Source organism: Drosophila mojavensis, unplaced genomic scaffold (genome assembly GCF_018153725.1).
Source record: "Drosophila mojavensis isolate 15081-1352.22 unplaced genomic scaffold, ASM1815372v1 contig_36, whole genome shotgun sequence".
Classification (NCBI taxonomy): Eukaryota; Metazoa; Arthropoda; class Insecta; order Diptera; family Drosophilidae; genus Drosophila; species Drosophila mojavensis.
In genome coordinates, this window is record NW_025318858.1 from 13,537,209 (window position 1) to 13,551,997 (window position 14,789).

Genomic DNA, 14,789 nt, shown 5'->3' on the forward strand with positions numbered 1-14,789 from the left:
TGCTGAAGAAACGGCAAACGAAGAAGCTTGAAGCAATGCCGGCGAGTGCTGCAGCAGCTGACGATGATGCGTGACATAAACCACAATGCCAGCATCAAAGACCACAGCACAGATCCACCTGCCATCCCCTCCCCCGCCCACTCCCATCCCCCTCACCACACACATGTCCGTCCCGCCGACTCAGTCACAAATTTGCACAGCGTCGCATATTTCAGTTGTCATTTTTGCAGTTTTGCCAGTTTTGCGTATGCCAGAAAAGAAGGCGCCGTGTGTGCGAGTGTGTCTGTGTATGTGTGTGTGTGTGTGTATGTGTGTGTGTGTGTGTATGTGTGTGTGTGTGTGTGTGCTCCGGATACTTCAGCTGCGGCACCCTTTGCCAACTCCCATTCCTGTTTATCGTTAAGGCACTCTCCTCACTCCCCACTCTCTCCCACCCACCCACTCTCCCCCTGTCTCTGCTCTGGGTAGCGGCATTTCCGCTGGCAACGCAGCTGCGGCGGCAACTGCCACAAACAATTTTGACATTGTGCTGCTCCGTTGCGGGACGCTCCAGAGCCAAGCCAAGCTGAGCCTGCAGTGCTCTGGACAGGATGTGCAAGGATATTGTGAAATCAACGTAATGGCGGAGCATTAACATGCATGCTGCGAAAAAGGCGACAGGTAGCAATGTCCGGGCAACTTGGCCACAAAACAAGAATCACCGAATATGACAGGAAAATGCACTTTAGATACACTATAAATCAAGTTCTCTTTATAGGAGTTGTCCATGAGATATATATGAATATAAAATTGATTATTGAAAGACTAATAATGACTAGACTGATTAGTTCATCAGGTTATTGAGAAAGCACGAAAAGAAATATAAATTGGAATAAACATATCAAATTAAATAGGGGAATTATTATAACTCATAAATACATATATATTTGTTATAAAAATCTTATTTGAAATGACTTTCTTCTATGAATTAAAAAAAGAAATTCTAAAAACTTAAAAGAATAACAATATATATATACATATATCAGTTATATACAAACTTTTTAAATATACAAGTATAATAATTAAATTAAACATATTTACATTATATAAAAAACAATATTTAAGTACGCATATTTTTTTAAATATAAATAACAATAATAGTATATAATAAAAAATAATAAATACATAGAAAAATAATAATATTGTATTTAAAGACCAAAGTTTTTATTAACATTTTTAATTCAATTTTTTATTTCAACCTGCAGAAAAAAAATTAAATGCGACTTAATATTTTTTTTTATTTATTTTTTTTTATTTTTTTTTTATTTATTTTTTTTTTATTTATTTTTTTTTTTATTTATTATTATTATTATTTTTGTTTTTTATTTATTTTTTTTTTATTGACCCAATTTGACTTTCAATTAACACTAACATTTTCTACTTTAATCCTCTGAAACAACAACAACTACAACAACTTGCAACAAATCTCAGCAGAAAGTCCAAATACCTGCGCTGGCCTCGGGTATTATACAAAAAATGAAAAGATAGAGTATAGCCCACTGTTCGCATTATCTTTGGCAGGCTGCTCTTTTTCATTATGAAATTATAAATATTTTATTTAATACTGAAGCGAGGACAGCACTCACTGTAGAGAGGGAGAGAGATAGGGGCAGAGAATGAGAGAGGGAGAGATGGAGGGAGGGAGACCGGGCAAGCTGTAGGTGCCAAGCGGCCAAGGGGCCAAGGAGCCAGTAGTCTGTGTATTAAATTCCATTGCCAATTGCAGGCGACTTTGTTTTGCTGCCAGCTACGTTTCAATTTTAAATGAAACATAAAATTTCACTTGCACGCAGTGGTGAAACGAGAACCGAAAACCAAAAAATAAATATATGTGGGCGTGAGAGAGCGTGTGTGTGTGTGTGACTGTGTGTGTGTGTGTGTGTGATTGTATTTGCGAGCATTTCAATTGAAATTTACAAACCGCTCGAATGACCTTAAGCTACTTTAACATAAGCTGATGGGCGTACTGGACGGTGGGGGCGTGCCAGCGACAAGCCGCACAATAAAAGCAAAAGTAATGCAGGAAAAATAAAAATGGAAAAGAAAACTGAAAAAAATTGTGAAAATTTCATAAAGCAAAACTCAAACAGCGCCGAAAGTTAAGTAAAAATGTAGGTAACCAATGGCTAGGGGCTTTTCTGGGCGCGCCCAAAAAAAAAAAAAAAGTGAGCCGCCCAGTAAAAGTTATGGCCATTTTACACACACACACACACACTGTGGTGAATCGCCTTTTGCCAGGTGGTTTCGGTTTTGGGGCTTATTTGATTTTTGCTTGAGTTATTACACAACTGGCAACTGCATAAACACGGCAACCGCAATGCCTCCAGCATATAAATTCAATTTAAAATATATGTATAAAAGCAAATATATGAACGTGTACATCCATATCATATTTCTCTATCCGAATTCCACTGAAGCTGTTCTCTTGTCGTTTATTTTTTTTTTTTTTTTACAATTATTGCCAAGTTTGACTGTTCAAAGAATTTTTACTTATTTATTACTTTTAAAACTGAATTAGGACAACAAGCACACAGATTATTATTACTAATTATAATATATTCTAAATTTATAATTAAATTTTACAGCTTCCTTCAAACTGAATATTTTTTATGAAATAATTATTTAATTCAATTAAAATGAATTATAATTTATCTTTATATAAATAGCGCTTAAGCCTAATTCATATTTGTTTTATTTTATATTTTTATATTATAATAAAAATTATCATAATAAATTATATATAAAAGCAATATAAATAAGTATAATAACATTTTACCTAATAGTTAATAATTGTAATTTAAGGTAATAAATAAATTCAACTAACATGAAACATAAAAATTTCTTTATGCATATAATATTCAAACCTAATTTAGTTATCTTCTTTTATATATTTTTCAATTGGTTTGTAAAAAGAATTTAATTATAATACATTGATATTTTTATTAAAAACTATTTAGAATCAGTTAAGCATACGACATGTATATATTATATATATATTTTATGCATATGCAGATTCATAATTATTACTAATTTCTTTTTTTTAGTTTAATTGACTATGGTAAATGAAAATAAAGCCAAATATATATTATTTATGTGTTATTATTATTCAATTACAATTTTATAAGTATGAAATAGGCAAAAACTGCTTAAATCATATGTTCTTTGATATATTATCAATCATAATTTCAGCCATATTACATATTTTATAAAGAAAATGGCCATGAGAACTCTATAAGTTATTGAATACAGAATAATTAATTATTATTATATTAGGATTCCATTAAATGAAATCTAATTTTCTAGTTTCATATAATCAATAGATAACCGAATATATAGTTACATACCTTTTTCATTATAATGAAAACCTGTTCGTTTATAATATTTGGAAAAACACCCAAGCTACATTGAGTTGTTCGATTCAAAAAATTGAAAAATCGAAAATGTTGTCAATTTAATGTCACAGCGTTTAGCTGAAAGAAAAAGAAAAAAAATTCAGGGTTTTTCAATTTTGTAGTTTTATAGCAACTATGCTCAAGTAAAGCTCTCAATGATACTTTGGTTTCTTCACGGCAACAGGACTCGACGAGCTCGGTAACATCCTGGCGCAGTTTGGCACAGAACAAATACTTTCGTGGACCATTTTAAATGGCGACAGCGCCAAAAAGAAAGGGTGACCCAAGTGAGTATCGACGGCTATATAAAACTGAATCATCTATAACCTTTAGATATAACCCACACACACACATACGTAAATTGCAGTTACATCAAATTCATCGCAAGATCTAGTCACCGATCAGGCCTCGGGCAGACGCACGGAGCAAAAAGTCTACACATTTGACACCGAGAAATCGGAACAGGCCAAGCCCACCGCATCGCCGCCAAAAGATGAGAAGGTCAAGGCACAGAAGACGATCCTCGAGGAGCATGGCATCATCCTGGGCAAAGTGATTGGCACGGGCAACTATGCCAAAGTGAAGATCGGCTTCTCCGAGGAGTATGGTAAGCGGGTGGCCGTCAAAATTATATCGAAAGTGAAGGCGCCATCAGAATACACACAAAAGTTTCTGCCCCGCGAAATTGAGGCTGTGAAGGGACTGCATCATGAGAATCTGATTACATTCTATCAAAGCATCGAGACGAGTCACCGGTAAGTGTGTGAGACTCGACTATAGACTGGCTAATCCTACCATCATTCCCCCCTGTAGAGTCTATTTGATAATGCAGCTGGCAGAGAACGGCACTCTGCTCGACTATGTGCGCGAAAAGAAATTCCTGGATGAGCCGCAGTCGCGCACCCTCTTCAAGCAGCTGATCAGCGCCGTTGAGTACATTCACAGCAAGGGCGTCGTGCATCGCGATATCAAGTGCGAGAACCTACTGCTCGATGAGAACTGGAACCTGAAGCTGATCGACTTTGGGTTCGCACGCAAGGACACGCGCACAGCCGAAAACCAGGTGGTGCTCTCAAAGACCTTTTGCGGGAGCTATGCCTATGCCAGTCCAGAGATTCTAAAGGGTATATTCATATATTGATATATTGATATGTTAATATATTCATATATTCATATATTCAAATATTCATATATTCATATATTCATATATTCAAATATTCATATATTCATATATTCATATATTCATATATTCATATATTCATATATTCATATATTCATATATTCATATATTCATATATTCATATATTCATATATTCAAATATTCAAATATTCATATATTCATATATTCATATATTCATATATTCATATATTCATATACTCATATATTCATATATTCATATATTCATATATTCATATATTCATATATTCATATATTCATATATTCATATATTCATATATTCATATATTCATATATTCATATATTCATATATTCATATATTCATATATTCATATATTCATATATTCATATATTCATATATTCATATATTCATATTTCCATATATGCCTTCATATCTCCCAGGCATTGCCTATGATCCTTTCATGTCGGATATCTGGGCCTGCGGCGTGGTCTGCTATGCCATGGTCTTTGGCCGCCTGCCCTACGATGGCTCCAACGTGCACATTCTGCTGAAGCGCATTAATCAATCGCTGGTGTTCCCCAAAAATCCGGTAGCCAGCAGCGAGTGCAAGCACATGATCATGCACATATTGGCCCCCGTCAAAATCAGATACAATGTGCCCCAGATCAAAGAAGATCCTTGGCTGTCCTCCAAATAATGTCCGAGTCAGCCTAGTTCTCGCTGTTGCAGCAAATATTCAACAAACTTATTTCATATAAATTTTTAGTCAATAAAACTGCACAATTAGACCGAAATAAAGTGTGACCTTTCTACAGGTGTTAACTGAATCCTATTTAGATATACAATTTATAATATAATATATATTTATTTAATTTCTTTTCGAAAGAGAAATCAAAAGCTATCAAATCGTAGTCCCTATACATAGGCCATTTAGCATATCAACATTTAGACTTTCAAGCATTATTCTTGATCAGCGTAATGAAATAATCCGATTTAACTATGCATGTTTTTCATTGCCTAGATACCTGTTAGTATGTCTGTATATCTTCTCTCTGTCTGACTCTTTGCCTATCTCATTCTCCGTCTCTCCGTCTGTCTCTCTGCCTGATAAAAGCGATACTCTTGTAAAAAGAAGCTAGACTGCTCATATCAGCAGAGAGAGCTCCCATTAGGCGACTGAGCGTGACTTAGTCTTTGAGTGAAAGTCGCCTTATATAAAGGACAGCAATTGCCGCTTTCCCTCAGTCGCCCAGGCCTGGTTGAGGTCAGTCGCTCAGAGCATTGAAGTGAAGTGAAGTGAAGCAAGGTATGTAATCGCACAGCTAAGCATTAAAAACTCAGAGGAATTGCTTGGAGGAAGAAGGCGAATACCTTCAGGAAATACATATATCCATTTATTTTTTTACTGAACAAACGTTTTTCATATTTAAATACTTAAATTCACCACAAGTTAGGCGCTCAGACATTTGCCTTTCACACCTTTGTCAGTTAGCAGACCCAGTATAAATACATGTTGGGGATGAAAAATAGTGGGTATAGTGAATAGAAATTCGTATTCAACTTATTATCTTCATAAATCCAAATAATTTTCTATTTAATGTCACTTGGATTTATTTGGCCTTTTTAACACAACAAACTTTAAGTAACACAATTTCACCCCAAACTAGGCGCTCTGTCGTCAGCTTTCTCCACAAGTTGGCAGCGCTAATACATATCGTTCAGCCGCCACAATTTGACGATAACACAAACAATCGGCGCAAATCGAATGAGTCGCGCTTTTGCGTAAGATATTTCAAATAAATTTTTGCATTTTAAATTGTTTAATATAACAAAAAATATTTGATTGTGTAATTTCATAAATTATTTTACATTTACATTTACAGCATTATTAGCTTCATTCAATGGCCTCCATGACAACAATCGGTTGCTCTGGCAACGACAGCTGCCAAAACAAAAAAATATTCCGAAAATACAAAGTTACGCGTTTCAAAAGTATGAAAATTGTATTCAAAAACTATACTCAATTGATGTACTACTGGCAAAGGTGCTAAATTGATGGCGGAAGTGCACATAATTGGACAACTACTGAAAGCTGTTGACTTCGACGAGCCACATTTGTATTGCAAGTGGAGTTTTCAGAGCGGTAAAACAAATAATATTTAATAATTAGTATATTTACAATGTATATTTCTTAACTGTGTAATTTAACGGCACTAGGCAACACCTGGCGCTTGGTGCAGGGCGAGGTGCAGGGTCAGACACACGTTTCCAGCCATCGCCTGCAGAACAGCTCCGACTTCGCTCAGCCCATCGATATTCACCTGAGCACCGCCTCCCTGCAGGGCTGGCCACGCCTACTCGTCGAAGTGTACGCCGTCAACGTCCTGCAGCAGTGCTGGCCCGTCGGCTACGGCTTTGTCCACCTGCCGGCCAGACCGGGCCCGCATCGCCTGGAGATAAACACCTGGAGGATTGCTCCGAGCACCTGGTGGCAGAGCGTTAAGGAGAAATTTGGAGGGGGCAGTCCTGCTTTGCATAAAAACGATTTACTTTACTCGGGCGTAGAGCGGTAAGCGCGAAATTAAACAAGCTTCAAGAATCACAAAACCAAATAAATCTTAAATGTGGTTTAAGGCAAAAGATAAGCTTGTAGAAATTAAAGCTCTGACAAGAAAATAATCCTATTTGAGAAGTTCATTAATTAGCTGGTCACATTAAGCTATGTTGAGCTTTTTCGTTTACAGTTTAATGAACTTTAATTTGAGTAGATTCAGGCAGAAGAAGAACTTCTAGAAAAAAGCTTTCTAATTTACTATTTATCTTGACTCACATATACACATACAAATATATTAACCTTATATATGGACATTTATGGATATTCAAGATTTCCTAAATATCTAGAATCTTATTCTCGTATATATTAAATTTAAAAATTCATTAATATTTAAGCTTTCCTAAATAAATAGAAATTAAATTGATATTCCCATATATATAATTCTCAGTTCATTTTCAGCTAGTGTCATTATTTAATTAGCATCTAATTTGTTGTCTTCAACTACTTTTACTCACATTCCTCTCTCTCTCCCTTTCTCTCTCTCTCACAGCTACAAACTGCAAACGCGCAGCTCTGGCAAAATAATTGTGGAACTCAATTTAATATTTCGCAGATTTGAGGAATACGGCGTGGAATTTAAATAAATTAAAATAAACATGTTTCACATGAATATATTAATAACTCTCGCCGTATTAGGCATTTGCCTGCTCTCAGCTCAGATGCAGTGCATCAAAATCGGCGTCTCAAGGGGCGACAACACTACCGCTGCAACAACACCACTAACATCACCAACAACAACAAGGACAACAACAACAACAACTGCTGCAACAGCAACAACTTCGACAACATCAGAATTTGCAGCAACAACAACAGCAATAGACAATTACGATTTGGATATGAATACTACTTCCAGTTCCTTAATAGACGCTGTGACGACGCCCAGTCAAACGTTTCCGCCCCGACGAAAGACGTCCAAGCCACGCACCACTGCAGCGCCCACAAAGCCCACAACACCTGCCGTTGCTGCCACAGCAAACAGCTTCAATGCCAGCACAGCTCCAGCATCTGCTTCGCCTCGCAAGGACACGAGCTTCTATTACTGCTCCTGTGACCTACGGCAGGATTTGTGTGAGGTCAACTGCTGTTGCGATCGCGACTGCTCGCAGGAGTCGCTGCAGGTCTTCAGCTGCCTGCCCGAACAGCACACGCGCCTCGAGGACTTTCAGTATAATCATGGACTGCCCACGTGCCAGATCAGCGACGGCTGGCTCTGCGTCTTTCGCAGCCACACGAAACCAGCCAAAAAGCAGGTAAATCCACTATCGTAATTACTTAACTATGTTTAAATGATAAAAAAAGTAGAATCCGGTTATAACGACACTCAAGGGACCGTCGCGTCGGTCGTTATACCCGGAAGGCGCTATAACCGTATAAATTTTCTCATCAAAGTTTGTCTGGGGACCAGAATCGTTATAGCCGGATTCTACTGTATTACCATTTCTATAGATTAGCAGTGAGTGTAGGCTAATAATAGATGGAATGCTATTAATGAATTCCTAGTTCTCGCTATACTACCTAGATCCCGACTCCTGGCGAACTGATAATACTTCTTCGCTTCATTATGTCTATTATAACACAATTTAATGCTCTACAATTTATAAAATTTGGAAAGTATTGCCTTTTCGATACGCCTTGACCGATATATAGTACATAATCTATATAAATATATATTTTATAGCTATAAGGTAATATAAACTATATTGTTTGGTAAACGTAATTGACAAATAATTGAAATAAGTCATAGTATCCATCATGGATAAGAGAAGAGAGAGAAATTAGGGGAAACTATTAGATGCAAATTACATGTACATTTTGACGAAATTTATGAAGATATTAAATAATATTATATAATATTAATAGTATTATTAAATAATAAAAGTAATTTCGTTTCATTTTATTGAATCTAACATTGAAACTCTTCTATTTTTAACCAGACCCCAAGCCAAATCTTCGATTCCAAAGACTACAATAGATGGCCGGAACAGTTGGATGCCTTTGAGACAGCGCTGCCGGCCCCACCAATGACGTCCCACTACAAATTCGGCCAGGCGCTGCAGCTGTGGCAGCCCGAGAGCAAATCATTAGCCAACTGGGAGCTGCCCATGGCCTACGAGAGCGCGAGCTGCCAGTTGAAGCAAACGTTGCTCTATCTGCAGCCAATGGAGAGCAGCTGCCTCCTCGCCGATGCCACGCAATTGCAAATGAATCTCTGGAGTCTGCTCAATCTGACCAACAGCCATCAATTGCTCTCGCGGCCCAGAGAGCTGGAGGAGCAGCAGGTGCATGGCCTGAACATAACGATTTGCCAGCAGCTGCTGCTGCAGCCCAAGATCCAGTGCCTCGAGCACAACGAGACGCAATCGGAACTGCTGGTGGATCGCATTGAGCTGCAGCTGCTGCATAATTATACAAACATTCTGGAGGCCAAGCTGCTGCTGAGGGAGGCCAGCGTGGAGGATGACAAGACGATGCTGTGGCTGACCTACGCGCTCGTCTACCAGTCAGTTGAGGAACTCAATACCAAGCCCAGCTCTGGCGCACTTGGCTATGAGCTTGGAGCACCCCTGCTCCTGGCCATGCTGCCAAGTGAGAACAGCAGCAAACCGGAGTTGCTCAACTACTATCAGAGCCAGAATGAGAGCAACCAAGTCAATCAGCACTGGCTGATGCCCTGCAGCCAGAGCTTGGAGCAGCGCCACGCCGTCAGCTTTGGCATTGACCTGACCAAGCAGTGCCAGCTGAGGCAGCTCTCGCCTGAGCCGGGACACGAGAATAACACGGACTACTGTCAGCAGCTGCAGCAGGCCATTTGGCGCCAACTGCTGCCACCCAACTGCACCCAGCTGGAGCAAGTGGCTCAGCTGGTGTTCGTCTCCCAGCTAGGTAGACCGCAGCTGGATAAATGGCTGCCGCTGCAGCTCAGCTATGCCGACGGCCAGCCCCACCAGACGCCCATCCAGGCCACTTACGATGCCCAGCAGCAGACTCTGAGCTGTCGCAATATGTGGCTCAGCGTCAGCTATGAGTTTTATGTCTCCGAGCTGGCGCTGCTCGACGGACGAGTGCCCCATCAGAGTGTCCTGCAGCATGCGAGGCTGGTGCTCGGCCAGCGACACGATCTCGAGTTCGATGCGGCCGAGGAACATATCCAGTTGCCTCTAGCTGTCTCCGTGATGTTCTTCAAGGCGCAGAAGAAGCTGCACAACAATTCAAATAATTTAATTGTCCTAGATTCCCACTTGATATTCATCTCTCTTATAATTCTTATGATTCCAGCTCAAAGATTTCAACTTAGCTAGTCAGGGTAATGAATTAGAAGCTGATATATATATATATATATATATATATATATATATATATATATATATATACTATATCCATTCCAAATATTAATATAAAATGAATAAAAAGCTTTTTGCAAGAATCTATGATTAAATGTGGAATATGATTTACTTTGAAAGCGATAACCTTTATCCAAGTCTATATCGATCTATATAAATATATTATATATAATTATTGATCATATAAAAATTTATAAATATTTACCAATAAATATTCACATATTAGCCAACAAATGCTACAGATGTTGGTACAGACGTTGTACTGTGGAGCTCCGCTCCTGATGTAAGCAATCAGATAATGGAAGTATTCATTTCTCATTTTCATTTCTCAGAGTACCAGAGACCAAAAGGATTTAAAACTTTTAGTTTCAGTACGGAGTATGTATAAATAACTAAAGTAATAAAGCTAAGTAATAAGCAAAGATCTAATATATCACTTTTTGAAAATCAATATTGGATTGTTTTGGTCCCCGTACCAAGCTTCTCACTTAGGAATAGGAACATAGGAATAAAATCTATGTGCTATTCTTCTATTATAATTATTTCAAGCACAATTAACGCTGATTGAATAAGATTTATATGTAGAATGAATCGAATGCAATCATCTAGGATTAGTATATAACGTTATGATCCTGGCTAATTGAGGTATCTCGATCAGCTTAGCAGATATCCCTGCGGCACTTGCGCAACTGTTTGCGCAACAGCAAGGCATTCAGCTCGGCCTGCTTGCGCTTCTCCTCCTCCTCGATGGCCAGCCTGATCTCTTCGGCCTCATTGGTGGCCCGCTCGGAGATCTCGTGCAGCTCGGGCAGGAAGTCGAGCACACCCTTGCGTATCAGATACTGATAGTTCATGGCCGCAGTGTATTTGATCTCGTTGCCAATCACGTGACTCAGCTCCATCCAATGCAAATAAATCCAGTTTTCGTTGCGCAGATCCTTGACGCTCTGGTAGACGGGCACGAAATCGTCAATTTTCCCTATGAACACATTCGCCACCTCCATAATCTCGGGCTTCTCACTGAAGTTGTCCAGCGATTGCACCAGTTCTCTGCGCAAATTCATCAAGTTGTTCCACACCTCATCGAGCTCAATCAACGCAATGGGATTACCCAGTGTGGCATCCTCCAATTTGTGAAAGTTGGCGCAGGCATACCAGAGCGTTCGATAGGGCTGAAAGCTCCTGACGATGCTGGTCAAAAACTCGGTGGACAGCGGCTCCAGTTCGAATAGCTCTTGACGATATTGGAGCGTTTGGCCCAGCTTCTCCAGTTCCCGGATCACGGCCGATGTCAGTTTGATATCGACCGATGTCTCCATCGCTCGATTGGGATTGAAGCAGAGCGAATAGGCTTGCACTTCGTCGTTCAGGGATTCGAGACGCTCCTCAAACACCTGGCACTCGCTGTAGTGCTGACGCAGGAACTCATCAATATCGAGCTTCTGCTCCTCCTTCAGAGTGGACAAACGCATCAGGATCTGATGGGGCCACGCAAACGCGTTCCATTTCATAGCAAACTGATGATCGGTCAGATTGTAAAAGAAACTATCGAGCAGATCATACTCCAGCCAAAGCACCTGAATATCGGCACGCAGATGCTCCACACGGTCGGGCACGGTCAGCGCAAAGTCCCGGATCTCGAACAGATGCTCGATGCTGACGGGTCGCAGGGCGATCTTGTGGAACACCTCCTGGCAACGCTCGATGATGGCCTCCGTCGACTCGTACATGCGATCCACATAATACTCGAAGATGCGCCGCACCAGGTCAATGTACTTCTTGATCAGGAACTGCTTCATATTGTCCACATTGATGTAGAACGGTCCGATGGTTATGAACGATGGCAATATTTCGCGAACCTCCTCCTTCCGTCGCTTATACTCCAGTATATCCCATTTCACCTGCGACGAGGGCTTGCGCGCCAATGCATAGTCCTTCATGAAATCAACGACATTCAGCAGATAGAAGTCAATGAATCGCTCGTAGTGACGGGCATAGGCCTTCAGAGGCAGCACGGCGTGGGCATAGCAATCGTGCATGAGCTCGTTCTGAATCAGGAACTTATCCTCGATCAGCTCGACGGTCAGGATGAATAGATTGTGGGCGAATTTCAGATTGCTCATGACTTCCGCTTCAATTGTGCGCACGCCCGATGTCTTCTCCAGACCCCGGCGGAAGATGTCCATTAGCGAGGGCTGAAAGTCATCCGGATTTGTGGAGTAGAAAACCTTGCGATCGTCACTAATGCCAATTGTCAAGGCAAAGACCGGCTTTGCATAGGGAAATTCCGTATCGATGAAATTACTGGTCCACTTGTAATTGCTCTTCAGATGCAGAAACTGATGGCACGGATCACAGACGAGCTTCGAGAAGTTCATCAGTGAGGAGAGCAGCAGCACCTCCATCGACTCCTGCATGCGGAACTTCACCTGCAAAATGAACTGCGAGATCTTGCACATCTGGTACACCGTCCAATTGTTCAGCGAGATGTCCAGCCAGCCCTTGCCCAGGGCGCGCAGCACCACAGTGATCGCAGTGGTCAGCTGCTGGGGCCAGTATTCCTTCAGGAAGGTGGACACACTGTCGCTGTGCGTCTCCTGTGACTGCAGGAAGTCAACCAGTGCCATTGGCTTATTGAAGTTGCACACGAATATCGTTAGGGTCTCGATGTGCTGGCATTCGCCAGCGACGCCACTCATGGCCTCGATGCCGCCGGCACAGTAGAAGAGGCTAGCCCTCAGCCAGCCGTAGCGCTTCTCCTTGATGTTGATGCCCAGCGCCTGCAGTTCGCGTCGCTCCTGTTCGGCAAAGTCCACGGGGGCAGCAGTCGGCATGAATTCCTTGAGCGAGATATTCCGGAATTGGGGAAACTCCTTGGGCATGTGTATGATGAACTGCTCCAGCTCATAGAGCGCCATTAGACGCTCGAAGACAATGTTTACCTCGGAGCGCAGACGTCGCTTGCACTGCTCCGAGACTGTGGACTTGGCCAGAATGTCCTCAATGGGCTTGAAGCTCTGGAAAGTGGTCGACTCGATATCATCGTGGAGCACACAGTCCACAATCAGCTCCATCAGCATCAGCTGCTCGCCCTTGTGCCGCTCATGCACCGCCGACTTGAGACGCTGTATATATTTGTGCGGATCCTCGGCGAGGAACATGAACTGCAGCTTGGGCACATCGTAGCTGCACTCATCATCCATCGAGATGAGCGTCCAGAGGTCCGTTTTCTCATTGTAAAATGTTACGGCTGCCGTGACCCAGCGGCAGCTGCGCAGGCTCCGATTGTAGGGCAAATAGGCGCGGGCCGGCAGCGGGTAATGGACATCTCCGACAACTCCCAGCTCGAACCAAGCGGCTGGCGAGCTAATGTCATAGTTGCTGTCATCGAAGAAGCTCAGTGGAAACTTGTGCGGAAAGGCGAACTCGGACATCAAGTTATACTGCTCTTCGGTCGGCTGCAGCATATCGTCGGTGAGTCCGGCCTTTTTCAGCTCCTCGATCAGATTGATTTTGCTGTATTGTCTGCGGCGACGATCCACGGCCACATCCTTGGGTATCTCACCCTTGGGCACGAAGCGCGTCTGGATGACCTTCGGCAATATTGTGGGCAGTGGAAAGCGATAGACCTTGCCATTCTTGCCCATCAAGGTGAGCCAACGCTGTGCCTCCTGGATGGGATAGTGAACGGGCGTCAATTGCTCGCGCGGTATATTCAGCTCCTGGAAGTGCTTGGGGGCTGTGCCTGGACGTGGTGGCATAATACATATTGCCGGTATTTCCTCCTCTTCTTCCACGGAAGCTGAATCCACTGAACATGTTAGGGTTTCAGACGTATTTGATTGTTCGACCTCCATTGGTTAAAATGTTTTTTTGTTTGTTTTGTGATATTCGATATTCGTGTCGTAAAATAAGAAATAAATGACAAGTTTGCATTGAGGTCAAGTTTTTTAAATAACTTATTTGTCTGCTCAGTGCTTACAAACTCAAACAGCGCGCTACTCGCCATTTGCAGTAGTTGGCAACTCGAACATAGAAAGTTGGCAGCGCGAAAATTCAAAATTCATTCGAGAAGAGAGTAAAACCGTTGTTCATTTTCCAGCACTGGCAAAAACAGTGATGAGCGGTTTTGTTGCTGAATTGTCGCAGCTAACTGTGCCGAAATATTTCAGTTTAAGCACATTCGATTATTGTACCATAATCAATTTTAATTAACTGCATATTTCCACCACTATTTTAACTAATTATTTAAAATATTCATACA

The 14,789-nt window shown here is 41.2% G+C and overlaps 4 protein-coding genes across 4 annotated transcripts; 3 read left to right on the forward strand and 1 right to left on the reverse strand.

Moving 5' to 3' along the window:
- The first annotated feature begins 3,428 nt into the window (after window positions 1–3,428).
- Window positions 3,429–5,397, forward strand: LOC6576708 (testis-specific serine/threonine-protein kinase 3). The gene is made up of 4 exons (XM_002002660.4): window positions 3,429–3,718; window positions 3,799–4,186; window positions 4,245–4,555; window positions 5,011–5,397. The coding sequence occupies exons 1-4, from the start codon at window positions 3,685–3,687 to the stop codon at window positions 5,265–5,267; spliced, it is 990 nt and encodes a 329-aa protein (XP_002002696.1). The 5' UTR covers window positions 3,429–3,684; the 3' UTR covers window positions 5,268–5,397.
- Window positions 5,398–6,172: 775 nt separating this feature from the next.
- Window positions 6,173–7,773, forward strand: LOC6576709 (B9 domain-containing protein 2). The gene is made up of 4 exons (XM_002002661.4): window positions 6,173–6,352; window positions 6,454–6,713; window positions 6,788–7,139; window positions 7,675–7,773. Exons 2-4 carry the CDS (start codon window positions 6,626–6,628, stop codon window positions 7,766–7,768), a joined length of 534 nt encoding a protein of 177 aa, XP_002002697.1. The 5' UTR covers window positions 6,173–6,352; window positions 6,454–6,625; the 3' UTR covers window positions 7,769–7,773.
- Window positions 7,774–7,780: 7 nt separating this feature from the next.
- LOC6576710 (tectonic) lies at window positions 7,781–10,502 on the forward strand. The gene is made up of 2 exons (XM_002002662.4): window positions 7,781–8,434; window positions 9,119–10,502. Exons 1-2 carry the CDS (start codon window positions 7,781–7,783, stop codon window positions 10,481–10,483), a joined length of 2,019 nt encoding a protein of 672 aa, XP_002002698.2. The 3' UTR covers window positions 10,484–10,502.
- A 537-nt stretch (window positions 10,503–11,039) lies between these two features.
- Window positions 11,040–14,475, reverse strand: LOC6576711 (dynein axonemal heavy chain 1). The gene has a single exon (XM_002002663.4). The coding sequence runs from the start codon at window positions 14,380–14,382 to the stop codon at window positions 11,185–11,187; it is 3,198 nt and encodes a 1,065-aa protein (XP_002002699.1). The 5' UTR covers window positions 14,383–14,475; the 3' UTR covers window positions 11,040–11,184.
- Window positions 14,476–14,789: the final 314 nt, after the last annotated feature.